This window comes from Montipora foliosa, chromosome 1, assembly GCF_036669935.1.
Source record: "Montipora foliosa isolate CH-2021 chromosome 1, ASM3666993v2, whole genome shotgun sequence".
NCBI lineage: Eukaryota > Metazoa > Cnidaria > Anthozoa > Scleractinia > Acroporidae > Montipora > Montipora foliosa.
In genome coordinates, this window is record NC_090869.1 from 31,313,981 (window position 1) to 31,341,480 (window position 27,500).

Consider the following 27,500-nt stretch of genomic DNA (forward strand, 5'->3'; position numbering starts at 1 on the left):
CACAAATTCGTTAAAGAATACCCGGTTACTACTGCGCTCTAAACAGAGTAGCCATACCACTTTGCAAATCGGCCAACTCAATGTTGCACCCAATTTCAAGCAAGTGGGACTAAAACGTTTTGTTGGTATTTCCATATCATTTAAAGGGAACATCCACTAAAACAGTAAAATACCTTTAAACCAAAGAACATAATGTTTACAATTAAAATAGTTCAAACTTTTCTGATGAAAGCGTTTGTATCCGAAAGAAATGAATTTCAAACACGCTTGTTTTGGCTACAAAAAATTTCCTGGGCGCCGCCATCTTGAATAATTGAGACGTGACGTGTTGCCCTATTGTTACAGAACAAACGCTCTTTGTATCCATAGTTAATAGAGGGAAATGGTTATGAAACCCGACAAATTTCTTTGTTGTAGGTTTTTGTTCACCTTTTTAGCCTTGACCGTGCACAAAACACAATAGTTGTACAACGGTCTGACGAACTAACCAATAGAAACGTGTTGGTTACGTAATTCATGCATAGTGTATGAGCGCAAAACAAAAGATTTTGCACGATCGTGGACTTTCCAACCTAAATCTTGGCATCTTTGTTTGCGCCTTTGATGTTTGCCGAGCTTCCTAACCATTCCCCTCTATTAACTATGTTGCATCAGAACAATATTAAAAAAAACCACGATAGGTCACAATTATTCAAGATGGCGACGCCCGGGAAATTTAAAAGCCAAAACAAGCGTTTTTGAAATGTTTTTTTTTTGGATACAAACACTTTATTGGGAAAAATTGGAACAATTTTTTGTGAACATTATAGACCCTTTGCATAAATGGCGCCCAAATTTGAATAACAATACTTGATACATACTTAGCCTCACATTCATGAGAAAAGTCCTTTGTATTGAAACATAAACACTAGGCTAAGGATGTATCAAGTATTGTTATTTAAATTTGGGCGCCATTTATGCAAAGGGTCTATGTTCTGCAGTTCAAAGTTGTTGCTGTTTTAGTGGAGGTTCCTTTAAATGTGAATGCTACATTATAATGCAACCACAGTACACAAAGAATCTAAACCCCAGGAGATTTGAATAGGGTACAACATTCATTTGGTCCATATAAGATCAGTATTGATCAGGAACAAATCACATGTTAACCTTCTCCCTTTATTCACCTCTCGTTTGATAGCCACACCTATTTGGAGTTTATATGAATCCTTTGCGCTAATGTTAGCATGAATAACTTACTTGGCAACTCCAATAAGAAGGTCTTTGTCATGTTTTCCACACTGCCACCAATCAGGAAAGCTTGATGACGCTTGCGCCAACTGAAGACGTTCATCTAATTTCTCGTGAGGTAAAACCTAAAAGAAGGTTACAATACGCATACTCTTGGAATTGGATAGTCCAGACACTAAATTATTATAAACTTCACAACTAGTGAAATGATATTTTATTTACCAATCATGTAGACCACCGAAATAAATAGACCATTTTCCGAGTTACTGTTTGCCTCTGGCTCAAAACGAGTCTTGGTACTAAACCATTCAAATGATAATGTGTTTGATTTGCAAGAAAATACACCACTCATTTCCATTTGAATGGTTGTGCACCAGCACTCACTTTGAAACCGAGGCAAACAGCAACTTGGAAATGGGCTATTTTCATTGACATGCTTAAAACCTCACCTCCTCTCGAACCTTTGAAAGCAGTTGTATTCTATACAGACTTCTACTGGCTCTTTCTTCTGAAATAGCCTCGACACTGATTCCTGCGAGAAAAAGAACAAAGGGAATTAAATTTTAAGACAATGATGGATAAAGGCTTTCGGAGACTAAAGGAGGCTTGAGACACTACCCTGAGACTATAGAAAGCAATTGTGTAAGAAGTTACTTTCTACATTTACAAGCGAATGACCATTTGCTCATCAATAATACCAACGTGAAACCAGAAATGAAATGACCCTTAACAGACAAGTGTTCTTTAATTCCACCAACCTTTTCCCGCATCTTCTTCAGTGGCCTGTCCGCAAACTCTCCTACACATGGCCATGAAATCTATATAGTATGCAGTCAACCTTTCATCATTCTTCTTGTCCAACCGAGCTTGTCGTCTGAGTAATCAACATTTGCAAATTCATTAGAAACAATACTTGTTATCTCAAACAAAATGCTCCATGAAAGTTAATTGCGTTTGACATGTATGGAATGCTGTATTGTGTGAGACAGCACTTACATGGCATTTAAACACGACAGTAAATGCTTAGCAGTAAGAGAAAGCAAAATAGAACTGTGGGTGGACCAAAAAAAAAATTACATGTACTCTTAAAACAACAACAAATTCATTTTCATTTTGCCGATAATTAGGTAATTGGTTAGTACAGCTTGATTTCCCAGACAGATATCTTTGTTTTTAAGTGTAAGCTGCGGGAAGAGACCTAATCCGCTCACTAAAGGTTGCACCCAATTCAAACCCGTCGAAAATATAACGTTTTGTTCCAGGCATTTCCATACCATTTAAATGTCAATGCTACATTATCATGCAAATACAATACACAATACAATCCTTAATTCTGGGAGATTTGAATTGGGTACAAAATTGAGTTAGCTGATTTGGTGTAAGAGATGAAAATATTCAGAAATAGCTGGCTTGAGTATCAGGTTGTTACACTCAACAGTCTCATTGTACACATTGGTATGACATCATGAAATTCAGGATGTGAACAGCAAAGATTTAATCATTGACTGTGGTACCTTAATAGCAGCAAAAATGGATTTTGGCTGCAATCACTATTGTACCACTCACCTGAATCTTGACCAGTCATATGTACCATTCTTTTTGTTGTACTCAACACCAAATGAAGATACTGTTCGATAGAAGTCCACTTCCTCTCGTTTTGACCACCTATTGCACAAGACAATGAGAACATTTGAAACCTTGCAGTGAACACCAAATGTTATGTGTACTACGAGGCTTGGAACTTCTCATCTAAAAGGAATTGGTATTGTAACTCCACTGGTGGTTTTAACCACATTTTTAGAGCACACCTGATGATGAAACTTGGCAGCGTGATGCTGACTACAAAACAGTACTTTGGGAAGATGGTCCAGGGAAGTGATGAGTGGATGTCTTCAACCAATTTGTGACTATCAATGTGTCCTATAGCCCATTTCCAAGTTGCTGCATGACTCACAACCATTCAAATGGAAATTAGTTGCGTATTCTCATGCAAATCAAACTCATTTCCCTTACAATAGTTGAACACCATGACTCACTTCAAAACCGAGACAAACAGCAACTCGGAATGGGCCCATTTGATGCAAACAATATATCGCAAAGTCCATTATTTGAATAACTCAAAGTACCTCAGATCTTTCAATCAACTGACAGAAATGTGCTGGATAACTTAATGCTAACCAACACCACACAAAGCGTTTATGAAAACAGCCCACATTAATCACCATGATTTGAAGAAATACCCACTTTTGTGCCATTTCTGCCTTCTTCAGTTCTTTCTGTCGGACTGCTTCTTCAAATCTTTCTTTCCTTTCTCGTTCCTGTGCAGTGAAAAAAAGTTGTCTTTTCAAAAAGATTGTGTAAGTTTCCTTGCCAACAACCAATATTCATGTCTCATGACTTTTTCAAGGTCATTTTCTTTTCATTTGAACTTGCCTTTTCTGCAGCTGCCTTTTTCAGCTCTGCTTTCTTCACCACTCTCTGATAACCAGCAATAATTCTCCTTAGTCTGGTGTTTAAATCAGACGGTGTTGGCCATCTTAAGCTGGGAGTGCCCTTAGCCTCACCTCCCCCTGCCACATCAAATCAGACAACACTCTAAATCAGAACTTCATGTTTTCTTGAAAATCGATGGTTACATAACCTTGGTGGACATTCAGGCATTAAAAAGGCCAACTGCAGGGCTTGAAATTGCGACCAATACAGTCGCATTTGTGACTAAATTTTTCCCTTTGCGACTAAAACATCTGGTGAAGTCGCAATTTTGTGACTTGTTGTCACCTTCACTCTTTCGAAACAAAAAGGTTAGCAGTTGCCACTTTGCTGCTAATTTTGCTAAAATAAATAAATAAATGACAAAATTATTTTTTTTCTCGCTGTGAATTTTCTCTGAAGATAGCGTAATTGTAGAGTAATTTAGCTGCGATGTTACATGCACAGCTCCATTCCTTTTATCATTTGCCATTTTCAGTAGTTTCTTTATACACAAGTATTGTGGGCTCATATTTTGTGACTAAAATTTGCGAAATTGTGACTAAATTTTCCTATCTTATTGCAAAATGCAAATGGATTCTTTCGTTAATTTCGAGCCCTGCCAAGAGAAGCAACCCTCTTCAATACAAAATAGATACAATGCATCCATCCTCACCTTCGGCCATCTTGTCAGTCTTACGAGGAGTTCCAGGAGAAGATACAGCAGAGACAGTGTCCTAAAATACAGGTAGAGCATGTTGGTAACCTCATTCACAACAAATGTGGAAGGCATAAATGAATGTATAAATATATGAAAGGGGAAAATTGTTGTTGAGGATCTCGCTGCTACCTTATCATCTTCATCATCCAAGTCATCATCTTTCTGTGATACACTTGCAGGTTGCTGATAGTCAGGATCATCATTTGCATCATCTTCATCTCTAAACATTGACAGAAGTCCTCATGAATTATATAATTTTGACATTTAAGTGGACAAGGTTAGATTATGCAAAGATCATCCTCGATCAGAATAACAATTTTCATCATGTTTCAGTAGTCCAACGTGCTTTACAATGTAATCATCATCTCAAGGATGTCTTGGTCCTCTCAAAATTAACACGAATCAAGCAAAACAAGTGGTATTGGCATACTTGCATTATGGCTTCCACCAGCCAATAAAGCTTCTTTATCTTCATTTCCATTGTAAAACAATGGATAACTAACAAAAATAAATGCTTAGAAGTAGTCTTTAACTTTTATTGAGTCTTCAAGGGACTACGTTAATTAGCTGAAACAGACATTATGTGGCAAAATAAGCTAAATTCACATCTACACTACTAACCTATCGTCAGGGTCTGTTGGTTCACCTGCTGTAGAGTCATTCATGTCATTTGGAAGACCAACTCGAGACAGGAAACACAAACTGGGATCTGATCGTATCGAGTTGTAATGCTCATAACCTAAAAACATAGAGGCCGGGCCATACAAACAGTATAACATTGTAGGACCAAGTAATGATATTGTTATTGTAATCACTCCTGTTCAGCACTACGGCATGAGCAAAATTACCTGCATTGACAAAAATAAATGTTTGTGGATTCATAAAAATTATGTGACCAAGTATCCATGGTGAACAGTTTGAAAACGACGAGGACAAAAAGGGCAAGATTCTTTCAAATGAACTTGATATATGCATGGTAAAACAAAAGGAGTCCAAAATGTTAAACATCCTATAAAAACTTAAGAAGAACAAGATTTTCTTCTGTACATGTCAAACAATTTTATGTACACTAACTAATAACACCCAAAGATGTACCTGTGGTTCAAAAAAAGAAAAAGATTGGTTATCTTTTTGTACTAACCATACTTATAGACTCCAATTAAGAGTGACTTGTCACACTCCTCATCCCACCATGATGCTGGTGGATCACCTTCTGGGGGGTGAATCACAATGTCCACATCTCTGCAAAGATGGCAACACAACATTGGAAAAAGGAAAACAATGGTACTTCATAATGTCACAAACCTATTTTCCAAAAGGAGAGAGGTAAAGAAAGAGGCAGCTAACCAAGTCAGTTAAGTTCACATAATTATCAGCAAGTTGTGACACAAACTGTTCAACAAGATGTCCAATCTACAAAAATCTACCAGAATTCCAGGGGAACATAATAGGAAATTTGCATGATGATGCCTTCTGACTAAAAGTACCAGAATCCTACAGGTTTAGCTTGTCTCATGCTAATTAGAGCTATTTTTCTTTTCACCCTGCCGGGAATACAAAATTTAAAAAAGACGAGAAAAAAATTAAATCCTCGTAGTTGTAGTCAAATGACCCTATCGTGAAAATTGCCCATCGAGTGTTCAAAGTTCAAAGTTAACAGGCAACTTAATTTGATAAAACAATAATTGACCTCTTTAGCTTGTACTTTTTGTTTTCCCATTTCACACCATGTGATATTCTCAAGGGAATTCTCCTTTTGTTTTTTCATAAATTATCCCTACATAAGCATGTGCATAAGACAACATTTGAAAGAAAGCGTTCTCTAGAGTAACATCATGTGGTCTGAAATGAAAAACAATGCCCAAGCTGAAGAGTTAAATTATATTTTGATAAAACAAAAACCAAGAAAGAACCCCTTTGAAGAAAATCTAAGGCTCAACAAAAATAATCACACTCCGAACAAACCTCGCATTGCAGCCTTCTTTTATCTTTGGTCCAAGAACACCAATCACCTCATGTCTCAAGAAAAACAGCAATTTGACCCGCAGCAAAATCCTTGTAGAGAAACAGTAACACTTTTCAATTGAAAACATAAGTGTCTACTCACTCCTATTCTTCCAAAGGGCTTGGCAAGAATTTTAACAAATGCCTTAATTAAGGGGTATTTACTTTGATACGAGTCAGTTTTTTTTTTACAGAGGTGACCCTGGGAACAGAAAATAGTTGTTCATCACTTCCAACTACATTGTACCACGAGGTTCTTTGACCACATGTACCACTTTCCCTTCTTACTTACTGCTACCGTCCCAACAAGGAAACAAATCTTACTTGTTACAGTGGTGCTGTAAATGCTTCTTGTAACCCTCATCCAGTATTAGAGTTTCAGGGTCACAAGTTCGCCACTCACTTCCAACCTCAAGAAGTGCAATGGCACTCTTGTTCTTGTTTGAGGTCTTGCCCTTCTTGCTTCTCCCCTTGCCTTTTCCAGTGAGTGGTAATGGAGTGTACGTGGCATCTCTCTCCTCACTTGGCAGGCGTTCTCGTGTAGCAGAGGCTTTGATAAGATCTCTCATGAAACCCTTGACCTTCTCATCACCCTTGTAATGGTGGAGGCAATACACAAGGATGGTACGAGAAATAGCTTCAACATCCCTCTCAGACACCTTGGTCTTAAATCGTCCCGAAGCAATGACATCTTTCCACTGTCCCCAACTACACAAACAAGAAAGCGAGTGACTGCAACTATCTTTTTAAAAACAACCAAACAACAACCAAAAAATCCAAAACCAGGACCAGTACAGTAAATCAAACTCACCCATAAATAAGCAAATTTTTTTCAACCCGGAAACATTCCACTCTCGTCCAAGATGACCTCCTGGGCAAAGGTGCTTCATCATCCTCTTCTAGATCCAGGTCTGAAAGTTCAAAGTCACCATCTTCATTTCCATACCGCTTAGTTTGTTTTCTTTGACGAGGGGCATCAATGATGCGATTATCCTGTACATGATAGAAAAACAGCTTATTTGAATAAGTGTTAAATATAAATTTATCATCACCAATGAATTTTGGCATTTCATGTCAATCCTCAACTATACATTTTACAGTTATTTCCACACCACTGACTTTTGTTCAGTTTTTAAAACTAAACGCAAGCAAACCTAGAAGCAAAAAAAGAACAGAAGGTGAGGAAGGAAGTCAGTAACAATGGAATGACTACCTTGTTCATGAGATCAACATCCAAATCAGCCTTTTTGGCCCATTTCTGCCAAAAGTCTGGATCATCGATATCTATTTCCTCTTCACCCTTCGATGACACAAAGCTAGCCTGCAAGAAAAAAAAAACATTTAAAGCAGGACACCTTAACATATGAATCAAAAGAAATCATGAGCCACTTTTGGGAAAAAAACTGATATTACACCAATCCAGGTTTGGTTGGCTATGTTCCTTCATTTGAGGGAAGGGAGTGAATTTCCCAGTGGTCCAACACATCCATCAAAATGAACATGCTTCATAACAACAAACCACACACTGTCTGGTATCATATAAGGGCTTCAAATGAAGCTATGATCCTCGCAGTTATGAATGCAATTTTTGCGTTCATAACTGGGAGGATCATAGCTTCATTTGATTTCATATCCGCAGTTCATATACCTTAGCAAAAGTTGATCCCTTTCCCTGAGATTCAATCTGAATGACTTGAGTGCGCCGCTCAAGAATTTGATCAATATCCTCCTCACAGAACCTATGAAGAGAACAGTGGTAGTCATGACTAGAAATACATGCAGTTAAGTTAAGTCAGTTCAATAACATGACTTACTTTGAGCCTTCATCATTTTCCTCTTCCATGACGGCACCATATGCTCCCTTTCGAAGCAAGTCTTCAATTTCTTTCTTGGACATTGCTTGCTGTGAAGCATAGAAATAACGTTACTCATGCTTTGTGATGAGTAAACAATAAATTTATGTTTATTAGTGATATATACAATATACACTGGAGATCAGTATGGATATTGTGCACAATCCATTGTAAATACCATACAGATGGGATGCTTATATGTGACCTTCTACCTGAAAATGCTCCTTACAAGAAGGTGTTTCAGACCAACTAATAGTGCTAATAAGCTAACAGAAGAATTGCTAGTCATTTAAAAGACTTCAACAAGAAAATGGCCAATCATTTGCACAGCTTCAAACCTAACTTAATATGCTAACCAGAGAAAACATATTGATTTTCTTAAGGAACTATTTAAGCCAAGCATGTGTCAGTTCTTTCGCTTTTAGCTCTAATCACGGCAACAGAAACCAAAGAACAGCTTCACATGTCTGGCTTTGGATGAAAAAAATTTGCAAGCAGCCATGTTTCTTCACTGTTCAAGTATATCAAAAGTTAACACAGAGTTCATACTACCAGGAATTTATAAAATTCCAGGAGTTTTCCAGGGTATAAACGAAAGAAATCCAAGACCCAAAACTTGGACATTTGACATCAATATCCTTTAGAACAAGTCACTAAGTCAAACTGTATGTAGAGAAACATTTCACAACTTTCTCATTTGTTTTTCTCAATATCTTATTCATCATCAATAAGCTTTAGATAATACAATACAATACAATACATACTTAATTGACCGCTCCCCATAGGGGCTTTTCAGGGCCAATGAAACACAACGAAACGACAGAACAGAACAACAACAACAACTGTTAAGAATCCCAACTGGCCGGAGGCAAACCAGTTGGCTATTTACAAGTGCAGCTGGGAAGTTGAACCAGGGACTACCAGGATCAAATTCAACGAGTGGTTAGAGCGGGTCTTGAACCCGGGATCTCCGGATCTCAAGGCAAGCGCCCCAACCACTGGGCCACACTGCCTCCTCAGCTTTTTTTAATAACTGCATTTGTTTGGGAAAAAGCCACCCAAAATATATTTTTTAATACTACAACTGATATTCATAGATAAATTCAGAGTTTTCCAGGGGTTGACACCAAAATTTAATTTTTAAGGCGTATTCCAGAGCCCTGGACAAAAGTTTCTAAAATCCAGGAGTTTTCCAGGAGTATTGCAAACCCTAAAAACAATAATTATTAAACTTCCTTACTTCTTGTTAGGTCTTTAAAAGCACCGTCGAACAGGGTTTTCAAATTGAAATAAAGTAACAGGAGGATTTTCAAAAGTCACTAGATCATGCTGAAACATTAGTGGCAGGGAAAGCTGTGAGAGTAGGTTCCCCCCACCTGCTGGGGGTATGAGGGGCCTCCCTTATGGGGGAAATGATCTAATATCCAAATGATATTTTTTAAAATAAATACTATTGAGCAGCACACAGCAACAGATCTTGTCAACTTGCTTTTATTTCTCCGACCCGCTTTCGTTTGATTACGCAGACTTCATCAGGGAGTTTGAACAAGATGGTTAAAAGGAACTTATTTTATACCTTATTTACAAAGAACAAATCACGATCCAGCAAGGGTGTGAACAGCAAAAAACACCACCACAACAGTATGTGCAGGATAAGACTAAAATCCTGTGTGAATGACGCTGAGAATTGTATTTTTGGGGCTCAAGGATATGTTAAATCGTTTTAACGATCTTGTTCAAACTCCCTGATGAAGTCTGCGTAATCAGACAAGATCTGTTTCTGTGTGCTCCTCACTAGTATTTATTTTAAAAATTTAAAAAAATGTCATTGTGCATTATTGCTTACTCATTTCAACTCTTTCTTTGTAATACACTCAGAGCACTTGTAACCTTTATGTTAACCATACAGTATTATTATCATGGCAAAGGCTGCCTTCACCTTTTGTGAAATTATTGTTACCTGTTGCCTACTTGACTTGCCGACGGTGGAAACAAAAGACAGCATAGTTTGCTGTCTCTGCTTCATCAAGGAAGCTGAACAAGAAGTGAATGTTCACGTGCAAAGAAATGACATTTGATGCGTTGAAGCGGGCGTGAAATATTCCTGCTAAAATTGCTCTTGCTTTGAAGGTAGGGAGGTAGTGAAAACACTGCTTATTGATTTGAGTGTTTCCCTGCGTCTTTATTATTTAGTGTTAACAAGCTTACTTCGAAACATGAATACAGAAAAAGTATGCCCCACAAACATTTGAAACAGGCAGTAACTTGGACCAGGCACTGACTGAATTTGAAAACCCTCTTGGACTGTCACATCTTAACCCAACAATATTACCAGGTCCCAGTTGCTTGTAGGGTGTGTATTGCACTAGCACTTGAACAGTGATAAATGTATTGGACATTGCTCTGTACCATTAATTAACCAAGGCTAGGCTTCTGGGTTATCAATACTACTAAAATAAACAAATGTTAAGGCAAAAAGTCATCCTTACATTGTTGCCTGCATTCTCCTTGGTATTCATGGACTGCAACACTGCTTTGTCCAAACCTAGTTTCATACTGGCTCTGTCAAACATTTCACGCTCATAGGAATTTCTTGTAATCAGTCTGTAAACCTTGACAGACCTGCTCTGTCCAATACGATGACATCTTGCTTGAGCTTGAATATCATTCTGAGGATTCCAATCAGAGTCAAAGATGATCACAGTATCAGCAGCTGTTAAATTTATTCCTAATCCCCCAGCTCTTGTGCACAACAAGAAGACAAAACGGTCAGAGTCTGGCTTGCTGAATCGATCAATGGCAGCCTGACGCAGATTTCCTCGTACACGGCCATCTATTCTTTCATATGGATACCTCATGTGAACAAGGTAGTCCTCTAAAATATCAAGACAGCGAACCATTTGTGAGAAAATGAGAACTTTATGTCCATTTGCTTTCAGTTTGGGCAAAAGCTTATGAATAAGTACAAGCTTTCCAGATGCATCAATCATGATTGTGGCATGCTTCGCAGTTTTCTCAGTCATTGATAATTTGTGCTCTGAAAGGACTTTCTCTTCAGCTCCATTTATCAAGAAAGGATGATTACAACATTTGCGTAGTTCCATCATGGTGTTCATAAGATTTGGTACATTTGCACTCGAAGTTGATCCCTTTGAAAGAAATGCAAAGTTCCGTTCAAGAATGGCTCTGTAAAGCTTTTTCTGGATAGTTGTGAGTTCAACCTGCAGGTAAAATTGGAAGCATATAAGATGAAATGAAGCATTTGCTCAGGAGAGCAGCTTCCTTGTGCAATGGAAGCAAGTATAAACTGTTCAATTACAACAAAGATGCAGAATATAGCCAATCTACCTCTATGATGGTTTCTTCTTTTGGTGCAATGTTTTTCTCAACATCCTCTTTCAGTCGTCTCAACATCATTGGTTTCAAAAGCTAAAGGGAAAAAACACATAACAGGTACTCTTTAAAAGCCCTAGTCTTCTCGATCCTGGAATAACCAAATGCAAAAGTTGTAAATAAAGCCAACAAGATTGTGGGTTTCCTTAAAAGGAACGTTGGTCCAGGAGCAGTCTGTACAAGGCCCCGGTTATACCTATCCTGGAATATGCTGTTCCTCTCTCATCACATTATTTACAGAAGAACATTGATGCTCTTGAATGAGTCCAACAGATGGCCTCAAAGTACGCTCTCCGGATTTCATATAGAGACTCTTCATATGAAGAAAGACTGGCAATGCTTGGGTGGTCCAGTCTCCAATCAAGGAGGTCTTATTTATCTTTGTTAGATTGCTATAAGACTATTCATGGTCTTAATGGCCTTACCTGTAACGATTATTTTGAATTTAATTCTTAAGGTAAAACAAGGTCAAACCATTCATTTAAATTAAGACAGCCATTAGCTAGAGTAAACTGTTTTTTTCCATTCATTCTTTGTTGGAATTAATAAACAGTGGAATTCTCTTCCCAAAGAGATAGTGTATGAATGGGATTTTAGTATTTTTTGAAGCAAACTTAGAACGTTTTGTAAAATTTTGTAAATTTCTCACCAATTCTTAATAATTCTTAGATTTTAAATTGTATTATAACTTCCTTCTATTTTACATAGGGAGCGTCCTTGATAGGGATAACCTCTGACGTTTCCTTTATGTATCTTTTACACAACAAATCATGAATTGATTTGATCTGGTGTATCTCGTAACATAACAAACCCATGGAAAACACTAACCCATTGAACCCTGGGAGTGTGACTTAACTGACTCTACTCTGTCTAATGCTAGACAATTTTACTTGTCAACTGGGGCAACCTAGGGCGTTTGAGGTGTCAATGGGTTAATGCCTCTTTTAATGACAAAGTTGCCTTCAAGCACACTTCAGTTTAAGGTTGTCCTTTTTTCAAAATAAACCCACTTGATTTTAGTTCTTTTGAGGTAGGGGTAAAGTCTGCTTAAAAGCCAAGTGACCCATTAGGCCCAGCTCATTAGGCTGGAGATTATCCCAGTTTCTGTTGCATGAAGTGACTTGGCATATTTCTACTCCACCCTGAAAGGGGATGCTAGTCCATCGCAGGGTTACCCCCAGCATTAAATTCGCCCCTACCCATTTATACACCTGGGTGGAGAGAGGCACAGTGAGAGTAAAGTGTCTCACCAAGAACACAACGATGTCCCCGGTTACCTCTCTTGAGGTAACAGGCATTTAAATATCAAGCATCTCACCTGCTTAAGTTTTTCAACTTGAGCCTCAGTCTTGAGGTCACCAAACTCCATCAAGAATGCCACTTGAGATGGAAACTGGGCTGGTTCAAGGAAATTCAAAAGACTAAACAACTCATCTACATTGTTTTGCAGTGGAGTTCCTGTCAGCAATATCCGGTGCTCCTACAAATAGTAAGGTTAAGGTTTCAGTAACAAAACTACTATGACAAGAAATACATTGAAAACTATTTCCTCCAGAGTAATACAGTCTATTGCCTGGTTTCATGACCCATACATAGTCCATTATTTTAATATTGAGGTGATTTCAGTATCAACATTTTTTTATTATGAGTGCAAAGAAAAATCTTGAGCTACATGCATATTTTACCCTTAAACAAGGAATCCCTATTAAAACCAATCCTGACTTACCATGCTTAAATTCTTGAGTCCTTCAAGAAGCTTGCAATTCCGATTCTTCAATCGATGGGCCTCATCTATAACCACACACCGCCATGGCACTGCACTTAGTTGCACGTTGTCAGCTTCATCGAAAGACAAGGCAAAGAATGCAGTTCAGATAGTGTACAAATACACTTACTGTACTTTGGAGTGAAAATTGATCTACAGGACATCCTGTGTAAGATCCTCAACATTAGGGAGCTTGAGCATGCGCGTCTTTGAGGCGCGGACGGCAACCGGAAGTGAGCTGTTTTCCTTTTAACATGTTTTCACACAACCACATATACATTGCTAAGTATCTTTTCTCCTTTAGAGATGATTAGTATAAAAATCTGGGAGACACCACTGTCCTGGCACGCGAAATTTTCTCTTCTGGTTGCCAGCGGCGTCTCAAAAACGCGCATGCTTAAGCTCCCTATTAACCCCTTCAGACCTCAACCAAGTGTCTTGGACCACTAAAATTCTCTGACATTAGGAGGACTAAAATCTGCAAGTGTCCCTCTAAGGCAGGAAATGGTTAAAAACAATTCTTTCAGCATGACAAGGATTGCTTTGGTAACTTAAACAGTGGCCAAAAAGAAATTAGAAAGTTGGTTTTCCAATCAAAAGGTACATTATTTATCTGAGGGGTTTATGCCAAGAATGCAAAAAAAAAATAAAAATTGGCACACATTGCGTATGTGTGGTAGTGCAAAAACTTGACACAGTGGTTTATTCCATAACTATCAACTGAGCTGTGTTTTGTTTTGTTTTCCAGGAGGTATTAACATATGTTAAATACTAAACCCAGAAAGGTTAAAGAAAATAAATGTGAATCGAGAAATATTGGCTTTGAGGCTGACATGAAGTTCACCTTCTTTTTCATACTCAGTGTCTGACAGTTTCCACAACAAAAGTTCACTGAACTTAATCCCTGTCCGGCGGGGTTAGTATCTTGATGGGAGACCTCAACTATACGACTTGCTGCCAGAAACATAGGGCCGAAAATTTTATTTTAACACTCATAAATGCGAACTAAGCACGGTACAGATTTTGTTAGCGTGCTTTGTGCAAAACAACTATTGACGCAAAAGTACATAAATATTGATACACAGTTCTAAGGAAGAGCACAAGGAATAAAAAAAAATTGCCATCAGCAACAATTGTGCCGCAAATATAAATTCACTCTCCTAGACCAGGTAATTCCATCGTTTTGGAAATAGAAGCTGCTTTATTATTTATCAGCGTCACAAATTCTTGCTGATTTTGGGGCTCATTTGTTTAAATTCAAGCATGCTTCAAACAGATCCGTTTATTTTTGCATTTCACCCAGTTATTTTCCAGTGCGCAACAACTTCATCTACACTGTATAACTATATTTTTACCTATGATTATTTCATACGTTGTAATCATTGCTTCAAACTTGAATAATCCAGGAACTGGTTGTCCCTAAAATACAAACATGAAACTTAGGAGAAGCAAGCATTTGCCCCACGGAAAAAAAATTTAATGTTAAGGTAATGTAATGTGTTTCTTATTGTTGTCACAGAATGGATGTTTTTATTAACTTTCTAGCAGGTCTCTAAGGCTCACAGAATACATGTAATATGAATTTCTGAAGAGTAAACACCTTTTGAAAAGCTTTTAAAACAGGCCTCTGTATAGCAAAAGGTCAAAGTGCACGTGTGTATTTTTACTTACATGTTCATCTCTGAGGTAAAACTCATACTCCTGGATCAAGTGACGACTGGATGCACTGGAAAAAAAAAGGAAGTCTTTTTAACTAAAAAAAAGGAGTACAAATAACAACTACAGATCAGGGATGTCGCTAAGCGCCGGCTGCCGGTGAAAATCGCCGCTTGAGAAAGGGGTGATCGCTGGCTGAATTTTTGCCGTCGATCGAAGCAACTGAGAAGATCACAAATTATTCTCTACAAAGTTTAAAAGTCATTCGATGTGTTAACAAAAAAAAATTAATTTCTGTTAGTCTACACAGAATTATCATTAGAATTTCTCAATACTGGAAATGAAGTAAAAGCATTGTTTAAGTGCTTTTGTGCATGTCTTCTCTTTCCCTGTATTTGCCACCTTGAACAGTGCCGGGTGTTGCGCAACACTGGAAACAATATTGTTACCAGGTCCCTTTGATGCTCAGAGCACGAACTTATCACCTCAATAGAACCTTCAACCGGATGAACTTATTCTTAGCTACATCCCTGACAGATGGTAAATGCCACCACTGTGATGATTTTGTTGCTTTAGGCATGTAAACTTGTCAGACCCACTTGCAACAACAGCAGTGGGAAACCATTTATTATTTTTCAGAAAACAGGTATTTTTCAGAAAACCGCTCCCCATAGGCGCTTTTCAGGGCCAATGAAACACAACAAAACGACAGAACAGAACAACAACAACTGTTAAGAATCCCAACTGGCTGGAGGCAAACCAGTTGGCTATTTACAAGTGCGGCTGGGAAGTTGAACGAGGGACTACCAGGATCACATTCAACGAGTGGTCAGAGCGGGTCTCGAACCCTGGATTTCCGGATCTCAAGGCAAGCACCCTAACCACTGGGCCACACTGCCTCCAGTTCAGTTATTGCATCCTCCACAATAATTGTAAGGACAGAGTGCAGTTTAGAAGTCAATGTGTTATAAACGTTATGTCTTTAACCTACATGTATACATGTATTGGCAATGTTAGAACATTTTGCACCATAAATTAGACACTGAAAGAAGAAAATTTTCACGTCACTTTTAACCCATTCCACTCTAGAAGGGACATATTAATTTTTTTCTTAACACTGGGCCATTTTACTTAATGGTTCAGGGTGAAAGGATTACAACATCAGTTCAGAATTACAACAAGGCTTTTTTTTTTCTGGAAAAAACTAATCAATATTACTGCAGTTTGTTAGCCAAGGCTTCTCTTGCTGATAGTTTTGAATCAAACTGAAATTATTTTCTGCAAATCACTAATTTCTTTTTTGGGGTGGCTACTTGAGTATCTTTGATAAAACTAAACGGTGAACTGCCCTATCATAGCCTAACAAGATTTTACTGCAAAAGAGAAACAACCATAGTTTGAGAAAATAGAGTAAAATAGTCTCTTTAAAGGTACAAAGAGCTAATGCCATTAAAATTCTGAACAAAATCAAAATTTACCTTCCATGATAGACAACTGCATTGATTTCACTCCAAGTTTCAAATTCCCTTTGCCAGTTGGAAATGGTTGAAAGTGGAGCAATTACCAGAAATGGCCCACGGACACCATACCTCTACAAATAAAAAGTTATTGCAAATTAAACATGTTGTTGTTCTTATCTTTGGGCAACTTAATTAATTAACATGGTGCATACAGCGTTCTCCCTAGTTTTCAGCACAACATGTAATGGACCTTTTCAAACCTGTAAAGCATTTGGTTAATGTTGGACGTTCTGCAAAGGATAAGCGACTTCTGAACGTTTGCAGGTGGTAATAAGTGCTCTTACAAGCGGTAAATTTTACCGGTTACCGCCTGATAAGGAGAACCCTGTGCATACCACTTGGAGATTGCTTTTCAAAATTGCCTAAATGCTGTGCAATACACTGACTAAGTTATAACCCTTTGACTTCAAAGAGGTTCACTTCACAGCACTTTACACTCACTTGCATCTCAATAAGAAAAGAAATTGACTGTATGGTTTTCCCCAGACCCATTTCATCAGCTAAGATGGAGTTTTGCCTACAGAAAAAAAGAAACAAGCTTTAAGCAAGTAAATGATTCCTAAAAAGGTTTTAACACTGGAGACGCACCTGAAGTTACAGTACCAGTTCAGTGCAACATGTCAAATGCAATGTATACTGTGCACAGAATCCAAGACATTACCAAGAAAAAGTTTGGATCAATAAAAAAACAAGTTCTTCAGATTTTAATGCTTTGGAATTTTCATTCAATTGTTCATCTACTATGAGATTAATGGTTACACTTTTTCATTGCATGGTACAAATCACTACAATGTATCAATGAATTCCTGTACAAAATCTCGCAGGAAGGAATTGTGTAAACAATAATAATTTACCTACACCGTACAAGGCAAAAATGACAAACCGTAAGCTTTTAAGAATGTTTAACTAGAATTCTGCATTTTAAATTATTTTTGCCACTTGAAAGTCTCAAGGTTGAACTTGAATATTTTAAAAGGCCAGAAAGGTTTCCAGCTTTGACTTGACCCTAAACATTTTTAAGGATTGAGTTTGAAGGACCATTAACTTCTACATTTGACTGGTACCTGGTTACAGTAGATAAAATTTGAAAGCAAAAAAGCAATTAATCTAGCTTAGCTTGCTAAACAAATGTAGTAAATATAAACAAACAGTAATTTCATGACTGCTATCACGAAGAAGAAGATATGCATTACTGGGACAATGTTACGCAAATCAAAGATGAAAATTGTTCACCTGTTGCACCAGCAAAAGGTTAGCCAGTTTACACCCTCCAACTGATATTCACGTAATGTATTGCTGTTCTTGTAGACATGTGATGCATCTAACTTATACCATTCATGAGGGTAAGGGCGTGGACGGAACTATAAACAAAGAAAGAAAAGTACATGTACATGTAACTAAGGAAGTTTCAGTAAAAGTCAGACAAATACCAGATACAAGAGCGTATGATAATTATAAAGTTCTTGATAAGACAATCTTTGACCCCAGGGCTCGAAATTAACGAAAACCCAGTTGCATTTTGCCATAAGATAAGAAAATTTAGTCGCAATTTCGCAAATTTTAGTCGCTAAATCGCCGCGCTGCATTATGTTGTCTTATCACTCCTGCCAAGCTAAGTCCTGGTCAGTGGTGTTAACCTCTAGGTTGAAATCTGGTTCTGAAAGTGTCATAAATATGATGTCTACGGCACCAGTAAAGTCAAGAAATACATTCGAATTGTCCATGTTGACCAACGGCATTTTGGATTTGCATGCACTCTTTTTAATGAACAAAACAACCCACCAAGCTTCCTGAGTACTATCACATGATCTGTATTGTGAAAACAAAATGTACAAGTGAAAAAGGTCTATTCTTAGTCACGTAACGTCACGTCACGCAAAGAAAAAATAAAATCGCTTAACCATTCAACAAATTAGGTCCAGAAATTGAGATATTGCAGGAGGGTAATAAATAATGAGTGTGTCAAAGTTGTAAGCTGCAGCTACACAAGCGATTTTTTGCTTGCCTCGGTGATGCGATTTTTTCAAATGTTGTTGCATCCCCAGCGCACAATGAAAATCGTAAATGTAGCCACCCTTCAAATTTCAACGCCACAGCTGAAAAAATCGCAGAAAAAAAATTGCGAAAAATTGAATGAATTTCGAATGTTAACTTAAAGGTAAAATGCAAATCTCTTGAAATTTCGCTCAAATCCACGTGGTAGCAAACATTACGCAGATTGTCCCTTTGACTGAAAACTATTATTTATTGTAACACAATATTCCACTCTGAACTGTCCCCATCCTTTCACCTTATGACTGGTATTAAACACACCTGTCTCAATTGCACTGGAGGGAGTTCTTTTAACTTGTGAAACTGCTTTATCTTTCCTTCATCAACATCTGCCTGTAATTACAGAGATTTAACAAAGTTTGAGAACCCTTAGTCCAAGTAGCTCAAGGAGTATTCAAGTATTACATATAACTTCACAAGCATTGCATTTTGAGACACTTCTAATCATTGAGAAGGCAGAGATTTTGTAAGAGTGTACATACAGTTTTTCATGTTCCATCTTTGTATTTCAAATTAAATGCAAAAAAAGAACCACACAATATGCAGGTAACCAACATGAAATTTTACTTATACATGTAAATGTAATCCCTATTTTCAAGAAACGCAAAAGAAAATGTCACTGAGAAAGCCAATGGTTGTTTTTTTGTCACTTTTCAATTTTGTTGAGTTTGCGTAACACTGTTGATTACCAACTGACTTGAAAATTGCTGCCAATAATGCAGTTTGGAGAAGCAAAATAAAGAAATACATTTACATAGGGTCATATTGTGGAACAAATTGTTCTTGCAAAATCTTCTTGTTCTCATTCCTTGTTTTGATTCATGAAGATTTTTCTTTAGTCTGTAGTATTTTTTTGCTTTGATTGTTTAATGGGACAATTTTCAGTGAGTGATTAACCCATCAATTTTGACCCCTAGGGGCTCCCCATTGATGAGTAAAATGCAAATGTAAATGTAAAAGTGTGCTGAGTTGACCACTCCCTACAAGGACTTTTCAGGATCAACCAGCTCAACGGGATCAGACCGAATGCATGTGAAGGTGCCCACGGCTGCCGCCATACGATCCATGTGTGATCTTGGAGCACCGCAAACCCAGCCAGATGTAACTGACTGGGAGTCAATTTTGAGGAGGGAGGAAAACCGGAGTACCCGAAGAAAAACCCTCGGAGTCAGGTTGAGATCGACTGAAACTCAGCCCACATACGACCCGAGGCCAGAGTTGAACCTGGGTCACAGAGGTGGGAGGCACAATTGATGATCAAATCGTGTGGCAAGACTAAAATACTCTGGCGTTAGACAGAGTAAAATATGTACTAAGTGTGGCCAGTTTAGGCTGGTTCAGGGGTGAAAGGTTGAAACTACGTTTGTGGCAATACCAAGACAGCCACTTCCATTTGGAAAGTTTTAACATTAAAAAAGACATACCCAGAAGAAACTGACATACAGTATATTAATGTTCTTCCACAAACCTCAATTTCCCATGTGCTTTCCTCATAGGGCTGAGACCTCCATTTAACAAGAAAATGTGTGATTGGCTGTGAGGGGAATGAATAATGACACAATAAACAGTAGAACTATAACCATTGGCCTTGATATTCCTGCTTTACAATACTACTTCAAAACAAACTCAAGAAATGAAACCAACATGTCTTAATGATAAGTTGAAATGTTCTCTACTTTGTGTGACCTCGAGAGCATCTTTGAAATGTAAACTGAAGTTAATTTTAAATTGCATTGTGACGTGGGTTAGCAGAATTAAGATAAAGGATCATATTATTAGAATGGCCTGTACTTTCTTTGTTACCATGAAGGCCGATATGCGCCAAAAACATGCACAAAAGATCAGGAAAATATTAGCCACACTGAAGCTGGTGGAAACTTGGAGGGCAGAGTTTGTTCATCTAAAGGGTTTTCTTTAGGTGCTGCTTTCCAAACTATTTTCGCCTTTAAATAACCCTTATCAAGGCCTGTTTCTAAATTTGTAATTTGGGAACAGGCCTTGATGTAAGTGTGAAAATGTATGCAGCTAGGCTATCACTTTGCAGGTTCCTTTTCTTCTTCACTTAGTCTCATTCCTTAGACAACCAGTGTCTCCCAGAAATCAGAATCAGAGTCTTGCATGTCTATTTCTAAATTTGCTACATTTAAATAAAAGCAACATAGCAAGGATGCTCAAAACAACACAAAAAAGACGTTTCAAGTTTTTTTAAGGGAGTAGGGTTTCCATTTGTCAACCAGCAGCTTGCTTTGAAAGTGTTCACATGATTACTGATTGAAAGCAACATACACTACAGCAAATTGCACAACTAATATTATTATAAGTTTGTAACATTTTCTACTCAGGTAAGATATTGCAGATTATATTTTCTTAGCATACCGAGGCAGGCAAACTTCAATGGTATAAGCATGATTAAAACTGACACCAATACGCACCAAAAACTGAATACATCACCTATGACCAATTATTGTTCTTCCCTTGATAAGAAATTATTATCTTTGCTCTTATCAAATTTAGTTTAGCTAATGAATATTCCAGAGCTCCTTTTTCAAAATTTTTGCATCTTGACCCGAAAATTTTAAACAACTTGATATTCGAAGTTCAGCAATTATGATTTTGTCCCATTCATTTCTAGACACAGGTTATGGATTTGTCTGCCACGGGCAGAGAGGAAAAAAGAAAACTTAGATCAAAGTGTTACTTAATCAGAACACCAATAACAATGGTTTGCCTCTTATGGAGACAGAGAAAACAGAAAGAAGATACAAAAAAAATCATATTTATAGGTTTGCACAAAAGACGATCCACCGCATTCCAGACCCACTGGATATTAATTAGCTGGACCCCAAAAAGTTTGCAATGGACCCCTAAAGTTTTCAAGAAGGGGTCCGTAAATTTGAAATAAAGAGACAACTGTTTATGGTCCTTGCCTTTGATATGTGTTTTTAAGTGAATGTGTGCCTATTTGCGAAGTATCCTGATAGGATATTCAGGAACTTGTCTAACAAGCATTTTTTGTTTTTGGAGGTCTTCAGGTTGCAATCAAAATTCACATGATATGCAAGGCATGGAGACCTCCCAACCTCATCTGACAATATACCAAGATTTAAAAACAATATGGAACAGGCAAGGTAAAATTACCTTAATATAGGAAATTAACACACCATAAAATTAATTCCGATTGTTAAAATTCGTGTTAATTTAAGCCACGCGAATTATGTTGAGCGCTCTTATTTCCCATTACTTTAACTCTTAATTTTGAAACCTTCGCAGACAATCATGACACCTAAACACAATAAAATAAGGTGTAACCTTTTTTCCTTTCCCATAACCCTACATCAATTGGAATTTTGAGGGCTGTTTTTGTTTACCACAGGGCTCAGTTTTGTTCAGAAAATTTTTTTTTTTGCTTCCAGAGTTGAATAAATCGGTCACCACCAACTGTGTCGGGCCTCTTCATATGAGCCCAGTTGAAATTGGTTTCTGTTCACATGGTGACTGTCAGCCCGCTTTCCGAGATGAAAAACATGAAAAAGTGGTGATGCGGCCATTCAGGCGTGAAATCTAACGAACAAGCCTGGCAAGAATTTTTTTATTTTTTTTATTTAAACAACCTCAAATTTCTTTTGACTTTACATTAATTATCAAATAAAACTATCCTCAGCTTCATTACTGAAGAAGACAGAAGTAAAAACAAGGTAATGTCTGTCCCATCACGAAAATGCATTGTATTATTTTCCTCCGAGTAAGCAGGATTAAGTGTTCATATGGCAAAATTTTTAGCCCGCTTACCAAGATCCTGGTCGGAAAACCAAGATCTCAGCAACCGAGCCAGCCCACCCTCTCATATGAACACATCGAAGTTTTTACAACAGATTTAGAGGTGAGGCGAGATCTTTGAAACCAGGCCAGCCTGGTAAACAGGGTTGATATGAAGAGGCCCTTATTCGTGTCAATTTCCTTTATTGTGAAATTCTACTCCTCCTTGGTGTTAATTTTTGTTTTATTTGAAAGTCATTTTACATTAACTTCATGGAGCATTCATTTCCTAAAATAAGGTAAGAGATGGTGAAATAAAACTGAAGTATGAAAACTACATGTACTCAACTGGCAAAAAATTATTTGAGATGGTTTTAGTATTGAGCATTAAAAACATTCTCCCAAAAGTTAAGTCTAGATGGCAATAAAACACTGTCAAGCAAAATAATTGGGCTTTAACCAACTGCTGCCAAATATATACATGTATGTAGTTTATTTTAAAATCCACAACTTTAGGCTCTGATGCCCAGGATTATGTTAAAGAGTAGATACATAGTTAACACTGTTTTACTAATAAAAGCCAGCTAAATGCAATCAAACATTGTTTAATGTGGGGAAAAAACGTTTGATCACCTTTTTCCAAAAAAATTAAGACACAAATGTTACCACAAAGATTATTCAACACTTCAAGTTTAATTAAACATTACTGATCAACCAGAAAAAGCAAACACTTCATGGAATAAAATTATTCCCTAAAATCAATAAAAAAATTCATATTAACAAAGACGAGCCATTATCCACAAAACTCTGCAAGTGAGAAATTAGTCTATCTCCGTCAAACTCCTCTACCTTTATTGTAAAAATTTTTTGTAATATTTACAGTCTTTCTTGGATGCGAAACAAAACAATCTTTCTTATCACAACATTGACGTATTAACGACAACGTGACATTAAAAAGCCTTTTAGTCAAAAACAATAACCTGCCTTCTTTGAATTTAGCTTTGTGAAGTAATTATCACTGAGCTAATTAATTTTATGTTCAATCTGATTATTACTCTAGTTTTCTTAATAATGGCTCGCTGTTTCTTAAGTATTCTTCCATGGGAAACTAAACAAAGTTGTTACAAGGTAATTTCCTTTTTCACCAACTGGTGCTCCAACAAAGCCACATACTGTGCAGGAAACAGACTGTGCAAAAAGGACTGACATCATAATTTCTACAGCAAATGGAGGTAAGCGGTTCTATGTCAATTCATGACCTGTCACTATACAGCAATTAGTTTTTATGGAAGACAAAACACTGATGCTTGCACAGCAATCCAGACAAACGTAAACAGTTAAGCCGATTTTTTTGGAATTTTATACCAGGTTCATTTACAAAGAATATTTATCAAGTGATGAAGACAAATAGCAAGAATAAAACAGTTCAAATATTTTAGCAATTTCACACTTTTAAAGCATAATTTTGTGTAATCCTTACAAAGGTTATGGTCTAAGGGGTGTTTCCTACATGTATTTCAGTGCAAGAGCTTAATCAAGCATTTATGGATGCAACACTAGGTAACACAGTCTCCTCATTGACAATGGAGTGTTATTTGCATAATTTTCAGACAAGAATGGCAGAGTTTGGTTTAATGAAGAGCTTTCAAACAATTCATCTAGAAAATCCTACAAAACTGCAGCATTGATCTTAACTCCTTTTAGATAATGAATGAGGGTAAAATCTTTTATTTTCATTTCTTGGTTCAAAGATTAGTCGAACCTCAAGTCTTAATCACAATATCCTATTCTTATGCGATACAACTTTGGCTTCAGACATGACAGAATCAAGTAAACATTAAAATTAACAGTAATTTCATTATGATAAATGACAAAGAGAAAACACCAGTGGTTTACATTCTTTAAAACCAGATAAGCAAATTCACTCATCACGCCTTAGTCTGGATTACAACAAATCTTTCTTCATATTATAGCATTAGCCTCTTTAAGTTGCTTAATTAGCATATGACCTCTTCACCACAAAATTAATATCAATATCCTAAAGATACTTGTAATATATATCACCCAGGTTTTTATAACCACAATCAACACTATTATGATTTAAGTGTAAAATATACACCATGCAAGATGTAAGGATCAACCAAAAATGAGCAGTTTTGTTTCAGCTGCAAATTAAAACTGAGTAAAATATACTAAAATCTCAAGTGTAAACAATAACACATTAAATATAATCAACCCCCACTGTTCTGTCGTAAAGCTGACACAAACTAACCACTTGTCTGTGGGATGATCACAATGACTGAAATTCACTATTTATTGGGAGCAAAGTATTGAGTGGAACTAGACGTTGTTTAAGATGTTAACCATGAAAAATTATCAGGTACAAGGGATGCCTGTTTTGCATTGCTTCTTGAAGATGAAAAGGTTCAAAATTCTCAAGTGAAAGGATGCCTGCTCTGTGTTGCTTGTCCAAGTAAAAAAAAAATGTTAACGTAATAAGAAAAGCATCTCTAAGGATGTCAAACAAGGATGGCCTCAGATTGCATTTGTATGAAAATGTATTATATTAGCTAATGTTGACACAAGAGTGGACCTAGAGTAGATGTCTTATAAACAAAAAAAATTGCTGCCATGCTTACATACCTCTCCACTGCTTTGATCAACTCCTGTTGACATATCCAACACCCTGTCTACTTCAACATAATCAGGGTTGAAGGGTTCTTCATCCATCTATCACGAAAAACATTACAGATTAATAAATTAAATTAAATCATGTCAATTTTAAAGACCAAGAAAGACAAAGTTATCAAATAAACAATAACATATACCTCACTGAAGAGAGACATTGAATTTTGCTGTTTAACTTTGTATCGCTTGATTTTCATGTGTATTCGCTTATCACCTCTCGCGAGCTTCTCTGTTGTGGCCCACTCACAGTGAAGATAGGAACTAAAAGATAGCAATTGCACAAAGGTCAGGAACACTATCTTCTAAATGCAAGTGTCATCCAAACCCCTTTACAACTGAAAATAACACTCACTAATTCTTAAATTTGACAAAGAATTCCTCATGGGTTCCCAGTCCTTCATCCTGCAAAAAGAATATACACAAGTAGTAACTGCAGATATCGATTACTGGATAAAGCTTGGCAACAAAATAACACAGTGGAATTGATTATGCTAGCCAGAAAGGAAAGTTTCGGATCAAGTTTTAAAAAAACACAGCAAAATTTGTGAGGAGGTGTACCCTAGAGGAACATTCACCAACCTGCTTTGTTCTCAAGGCTAGAATCTTCTCAACAGTCATAGTCTCCTCGACTTCAGGCCCCACTGGTACATAATTCTGAGCAACACTATCACCTGTATAGGTTAGTGGTACAGCACTGTCCACATGCTCTTTCTCTCCATCTTCATCAGACAGGTTGTAGTCAAAGTCATCTTTGTATGTTCTCTTTTTACGCTCCCTGAGAGATCGCCGCTACGAAAAGTTAAATCATCACATGAATTTTGGCAAAAAAAATGAAGATTATAACAGATATGTAAAAATGAAAAAGAGGCACAATAAACCTTTGGCAGGTAACTGCCAATTTGATTGACAAAGATAGTTTGTTTTCAAAAGAAGAAATTGTCACCACTTCAACATGCTTTAAACTCACAGTGATACTGGACTCATGATCACCAATGTCCTCTTCAAAATAACTTGGTGAATTTGGTGGTGAAGGCTCGGCATCAGAGGAATCTTTTCTGTTTCGAACAGGTGTTGGTTTTGCCAAGACAGTGGCTGGAGGTCTGCAAGAAAGAAAAAAATTCTATCTTACTTGCATCTACATGTATGTACTTCTTCAAGATCAAATCACACGAAACTTTGATGACCGTTAACTTTATATGCATGTATATACATGTAGTTCAACACAACTAGATGTTTTATATCTACCGTATTTACCCGTTTATAACACGCACTTTTTTTTCCTCTAAAACAGCTCCGAAAATTGAGATGCGTATTATACACGGAATCCATTGTTTTAGAAATACGTCCCTCATTAGCATAAAAACAAAGAGGCATTGGTTTTGATTGAAAAGTAAAAGGCTTGACCAAGATCCACTAATAAATTAACCTTTCTGTTTAAAGGAACAACTGAACAACATAGCCTTCACTTTTGAGCGATAAACTGAAACATCAAAATGGCCACAAAACTCATTAATTTCGCTGAAGATCATTCGATTTCACACTGTTATATTTTAAAACTTTGCAAAGAACACAACTACCCACTACGTTACTGGAAATATGGACAAAACGCCACTGATCTTTGATATGGCGCGGAACCGAATGATCAACATTACACTGCAGGGAAGAAAATTAATGTCACGAAACTGTTTTGTTGGCGCGTGCTGGTGATGGATCAAAATTAAGACCAATGGTGATTTTCAAGAGGACAACAAGCACAGGGTTATCAGCGACGCCCAAGAGAAAGGCCGAATGGATGCCGAAGGAATGAAGAGTTTGGCGTGCTCCACATGTTGGGACTGGGGAGACGAAGAAGCCTGCTTTGTTATGCATTCGAAGCTCGTGTGACTGAAAGCATGAAAGCAGCATTTACAGAGAAAACACCAATTTAGCCGTAGTTCTTGGCGGATTGACCTCAGTTCTGCCTGAAGAGATGATTGAGTCGTATTTTATCAAATATGGAGTACTAATAAAACCTTGATAACACACAAGACGATCTTGTGGACGGACAACAAGATGAACTTGTCGATGACGAATCTTGTGCGAGAGAAGTACTGTTCGATTGTGACTACGAGTTAAAGGTTTCAGTTTTTAAACACTTTACATAGGCTTATTTACTTTACTGTTGTAGGTAGCAGAGCAAATTTTCTTATCCAGGAAATGGATTTTTTTCACACTAGTTTTGCATTTTGCTCTAACTTTTTTTTTTCAAAATGCAGTCCAAAATTGGGGTGCATATTATACACGGGCGCGTATTATACACGGGTGAATACGGTAAAGTGATTGCTGAGCACATGACAAATATCATTTAAAAATCACCTTGAGGTATGTATGTTGCGCATTGGTACTGGTTTAGAAAC

At 37.2% G+C, this 27,500-nt stretch overlaps 1 protein-coding gene across 1 annotated transcript in view; it reads right to left on the reverse strand.

Moving 5' to 3' along the window:
- Positions 1-27,500, reverse strand: part of LOC137996515 (chromodomain-helicase-DNA-binding protein 7-like) — a 40,888-nt gene that overhangs the window by 11,233 nt on the left and 2,155 nt on the right. Inside the window, exons 2-34 of the mRNA XM_068841958.1 lie at positions 27,460-27,500; positions 26,072-26,204; positions 25,684-25,893; positions 25,457-25,506; positions 25,245-25,365; positions 25,060-25,146; positions 20,129-20,194; positions 18,922-18,993; positions 17,842-17,969; positions 17,050-17,125; positions 16,567-16,679; positions 15,104-15,158; positions 14,788-14,851; positions 13,394-13,506; positions 12,986-13,147; positions 11,623-11,703; positions 10,764-11,495; positions 8,236-8,324; positions 8,070-8,160; positions 7,635-7,742; positions 7,233-7,414; positions 6,746-7,129; positions 6,383-6,472; positions 5,559-5,659; positions 5,039-5,156; positions 4,547-4,637; positions 4,373-4,433; positions 3,661-3,797; positions 3,472-3,545; positions 2,794-2,892; positions 1,986-2,101; positions 1,677-1,759; positions 1,237-1,352 (exon numbers count right to left, since the gene is read on the reverse strand). The exon at positions 27,460-27,500 is cut by the window's right edge and continues 1,661 nt beyond it. Coding sequence (XP_068698059.1) covers positions 1,237-1,352; positions 1,677-1,759; positions 1,986-2,101; positions 2,794-2,892; positions 3,472-3,545; positions 3,661-3,797; positions 4,373-4,433; positions 4,547-4,637; positions 5,039-5,156; positions 5,559-5,659; positions 6,383-6,472; positions 6,746-7,129; positions 7,233-7,414; positions 7,635-7,742; positions 8,070-8,160; positions 8,236-8,324; positions 10,764-11,495; positions 11,623-11,703; positions 12,986-13,147; positions 13,394-13,506; positions 14,788-14,851; positions 15,104-15,158; positions 16,567-16,679; positions 17,050-17,125; positions 17,842-17,969; positions 18,922-18,993; positions 20,129-20,194; positions 25,060-25,146; positions 25,245-25,365; positions 25,457-25,506; positions 25,684-25,893; positions 26,072-26,204; positions 27,460-27,500 — 4,244 coding nt within the window. The remainder of the gene's footprint in view (positions 1-1,236; positions 1,353-1,676; positions 1,760-1,985; positions 2,102-2,793; positions 2,893-3,471; positions 3,546-3,660; positions 3,798-4,372; positions 4,434-4,546; positions 4,638-5,038; positions 5,157-5,558; positions 5,660-6,382; positions 6,473-6,745; positions 7,130-7,232; positions 7,415-7,634; positions 7,743-8,069; positions 8,161-8,235; positions 8,325-10,763; positions 11,496-11,622; positions 11,704-12,985; positions 13,148-13,393; positions 13,507-14,787; positions 14,852-15,103; positions 15,159-16,566; positions 16,680-17,049; positions 17,126-17,841; positions 17,970-18,921; positions 18,994-20,128; positions 20,195-25,059; positions 25,147-25,244; positions 25,366-25,456; positions 25,507-25,683; positions 25,894-26,071; positions 26,205-27,459) is intronic.